This window comes from Juglans microcarpa x Juglans regia, chromosome 2S, assembly GCF_004785595.1.
Source record: "Juglans microcarpa x Juglans regia isolate MS1-56 chromosome 2S, Jm3101_v1.0, whole genome shotgun sequence".
Lineage (NCBI taxonomy): Eukaryota > Viridiplantae > Streptophyta > Magnoliopsida > Fagales > Juglandaceae > Juglans > Juglans microcarpa x Juglans regia.
In genome coordinates, this window is record NC_054597.1 from 7,231,033 (window position 1) to 7,235,167 (window position 4,135).

Consider the following 4,135-nt stretch of genomic DNA (forward strand, 5'->3'; position numbering starts at 1 on the left):
AGGATAGATTGGAAAGTGCAATTTGTGCATAGGAATTCTATCGAGGTAGCTCACATACTTGCTAAGAATGCTTTACACTTAGGTTCAGAACAAATTTGGATAGAAGAATTTCCTTATTGTATTATTCAAGTTTTAGAGAAGGATATGAGATGTATTGATAACAATCATTATTTATGAATACAGAAGATACGTTTTTGCATTAAAAAAAAAAAAAAAGTTTTGGTTTCATTTATTGAAGTGACCCTTAAACAAATTATTCATTACTATTTTCAATTTAGTGTAGTAATTTGTACTTATTTAGAGAGAATTAATTAGTACTACTGCAGATCATGATCACAAGTTGCAATTGTATTCTGTACAAATTTACATGAAGCTGGCTGTAACCAGAGATATGGATACCTTTCTACTTTCTAGTGCTAACTTTTACGCAAATTAATTAAGGCTAAACTACTACAGCTTCCATATCATATATACGGATGAAGAATATGCCTAAGTACTGCATCCCCTATAAGTATTAATCAAACCTTCAGGTTCCAGTGCTGCGATGCTTACAGCGACTTCTTCAACTGTTGGGGGCTGTTCCGATGAGCTTGCCTGGCTGCGGCCGGCGAACTTTTCGCATGTGATCTCGATAAGGCAGTGTCTGCATTTTGGGCACGAGAAGTGCGAACTTAGCCATTTATCGATGCACCGGACATGAAAACCGTGGCTGCACTTGGGCAGAAGGCGCACACGCGCGCCTGCTGCGAACTCGGTTAGGCATATTGCACAGTCGGAGTCCAAGCCCGGTAGGTTCAGCTCAGGCGAAAAGATCACCGTTGGGAAAGACTTGACGGCCTTTCTCTTCACCCCAGTAATGGCCTTCCGATCCGAGGCATTTCCAGTACCGGACTCGAAGCTGGCTACCAGATTTGAGCACTTTAAGGCACACCTGATTATAGAATTCAACCCCAAAGAGCAAATCAGGGCGCACAAGAGGACTGAGAGGACCATGACAACATTCGCATCAAAACTGTTGTCACCCGCGTTGGTTTGCAGCGACTCGTGGCCATTTCCAGTGGCAGGAGGAGTTGCCATAGTCGGTGGCTGGTAAAACTTGTAGGGTAGGAGCAATCTCCTCGAGTAAAAGTCTCCTGCAAAATCAGCTTGGAGCAGCTCACGATTAGGTGAGGAAGTAGAAGCAGACATGTTTGTAGCTCGATCGTGTTTGGTTTGATCTCAAGTCTAGGTTTTTTTTTAATAGCTAGGTATGACTTTATGCGGGAGATAGATACACATATATGTAGGAAAAGATACAAGGATTGAATTTGCTTTTTGCTGGGTTTTAACGTTGCGTTGATATTACCACTTCACTTAGGATTGGCAATTTTGTGTGTGTGTGTATAATTATTAGGAGGATTTTATCCTTTAATAATTCATTATATTAATATAGTAATTGAACAGGGTTTCATTGCATTTAATTCCTCTATAGGTGGTTATTGGGGTTTTCTTGTTTCAATATTAGGCCCATCCCACTTTGTGCGCGGCAGGAAGTGCCACGTACCTGGAATTTTCCTTGTCATGAATCATTTGATCTCCAAATTATAAAGGCATGCTGAAGATCAGTGGAGATCAGAATCGAACCCCCTTAGCTGCAGAGATTTTCAAGAGAAATATATTCTTTTGCATGTTAATTTGTTGTAATATGAATCAAATGTGTCGTCAATATTAATGTACATGATTCAAAAAGATGCGCATGCAAGTTCTCCTGCATGCACAGAGTTTAGATCAATGCGCGTATAAACATTTTTTGTATAACCAATATGTTAATAGTCGGATAATTAGGAAAACATTTTTTCCTATTATAACTTCAAAGGAAGTTTTGCTGCTCTGTTGTTGGGCAATCAAAAGTTGCATTCTTTTTTGCGCATGCAATTAATTGCAAGCAACTCATAAACAATTGACTTTTCCTTGTGGGTACTTAATGCATGGCATTGTCCACCACACGTTTAGGGAATCCCTGATAATATAATATGTAAATTAGAGAGGTGATATACACCAAATTTTAAATGATCTGTGTATACAGTAGTAAAAAGTGCAAAGCCTTCTGTCTAACACATTCAAATGATGCTGCCATTTAGTTCTCATGGAAAGGAAATGGCATGTAGATTTAAAAAATGAAAAAGATCATGAGCTGCATGCATGCCCTTGACATGAACAAGTGGGAATACTTGGTCCTCCTTTATTCACATTCGCTAATTATATATATATATATATATATATATATATATATATAAATTAGTAAGAGATTAAAGATATGCTAAGCTTAAAGAGTAGATTTTGCTTTTTGATTGTACGAACCATATCTTTTGTCTGGATTCCCTTGTGTAATTGTTGTCACGGACCCGAAGTTATATATTTATAATTAAGATATATAGCAAATAATTCTTTGCATATATGGTGAAAGATAAACAAATTGCTTGATTAATATATAATATCGTTTTAGAAAGAGTAATTAATGGTGCTAATTATAAGACAAATATGATATCCACATACTACAAGAAAAATGAATATTTATGATGAATTATTTACAATGAGAATGATTATTTACGATGAAAACATATATACTCATTTTAGTAAGAAATAAGTCATTTTTACAAAAAATAATTAGTTACAAATAAATAATTTTCTTGTAATGACGTGCTGTATTCTGTTTATGAAAAGGACCAAGTACTGTTGTCCATCGTGATGATCATTAAGTTAGTCTTGATATTCGTAATTAACATTATTTTAAGTGTAATATATATTATCTACATAGATCATGTTTGTCATATATATTGACTATAAATATATTATTAATTCGACTGTTCGATACAATATCAGTGATGTTATATGAGTGTCATACTTAAACTGTTAATAGGTAATTAAAATTTTGATTAATTTCACCACTTAAAAATGGCGTGACATGATATTTATGAAGTAGAGACGGGAAGCATGCACTACTACGAAACATTAATAAGCTATAAATACCATCAAACATGTTATAAAAGTTCGATATGCTCAATACACATGATTTTTTGTAAGTTGCTCGTCGATCGTTTCACTTTGGTATATACGTATATATATAAGATGATTGGATATACGTATATATATATATATATATATATATATATATATATATAGCTCCAATATCTGTGGGTTGGAAACAGCTTGGACGTGAAATATATATCTGCGAACTAGCCCAGCTATAGTACTGCATGCATGAGACGCTTTAACTTCCGGAAAAGTTTGATAATATTTTTTTTCGATCCCAAGATTCCGGACAACTCAAACGTAGTAAATTTCAATAGGGTTCTTGTTCAGATTAAATCCAAAAACAGATTAACTAATGACATGAATTGCATGCCAATAATTCTCAAATTATTATAAGCAACGGCAATTGAAGAATCTCACCTGCTTTCAGGATCAATCCTATATATCTTTCTATTATATAAGTGGCTATGAGACGGCTGAGATGGAAATTCTTGTTTCCGTTAATTTACAGTTAAATCGACGTTAAATTGCTGCGGTAGCTTTGAAAATAGTGATCTTTTGTTCACATTTTTACAATTTTATCCTTCTATTTTATTTGTTTACCGTTTTTATCCTTCATCTTATTTTGTTTTATTCGAATTTTTACGTTTTTGTCCCTCACGAACAGTAAATTTTCGATCACGCAACATAGAAAAAGAATGACAGAGAAAAGACAAAAAAAAGCTGAGAGAAGAGGTAAAGCAGAGGGAAAAGACGACGCAACACTGAAAAAGAATGACAGAGAAAAGACAAAAAAAAAAAGCTGAGAGAAGAGATAAAGCAGAGGGAAAAGACTAATCTTTGTTTCTGCAGGTTGGGTTTATTATTTTTGTTTGATAGCCACTCTCTCCATTAAATCGTAGCCTCTCTCTCGATAGAAACCAGACCATCTCTCTCTAGAAACCAGATCCTCTCTCTCTAGAAACTCGCTCGTCCGATTAAAGGGTAGCCGTTTCGAGCTCTTCCGGTGACCATCGTCCGACACGTGCACCACCGGGAGAAGCCTCACCCGCTGATCTTGCAGTCGATCGGATTGGGAGCTAATCAGAGCGGCGCGTTGCACCAACGCGCGGTTTAAAGGAAA

At 35.7% G+C, this 4,135-nt stretch overlaps 1 protein-coding gene across 1 annotated transcript; it reads right to left on the reverse strand.

Moving 5' to 3' along the window:
- Positions 1-333: 333 nt before the first annotated feature.
- On the reverse strand, positions 334-1,340 carry LOC121251854 (RING-H2 finger protein ATL78-like). Its single transcript, XM_041151246.1, has one exon. It carries the CDS (start codon positions 1,186-1,188, stop codon positions 490-492), a length of 699 nt encoding a protein of 232 aa, XP_041007180.1. The 5' UTR covers positions 1,189-1,340; the 3' UTR covers positions 334-489.
- Positions 1,341-4,135: the final 2,795 nt, after the last annotated feature.

Excerpts from the sequence above, each read along its gene's own strand:
- LOC121251854 (XM_041151246.1), bottom strand. The coding sequence starts at position 1,188 with ATGTCTGCTTCTACTTCCTCACCTAATCGTGAGCTGCTCCAAGCTGAT.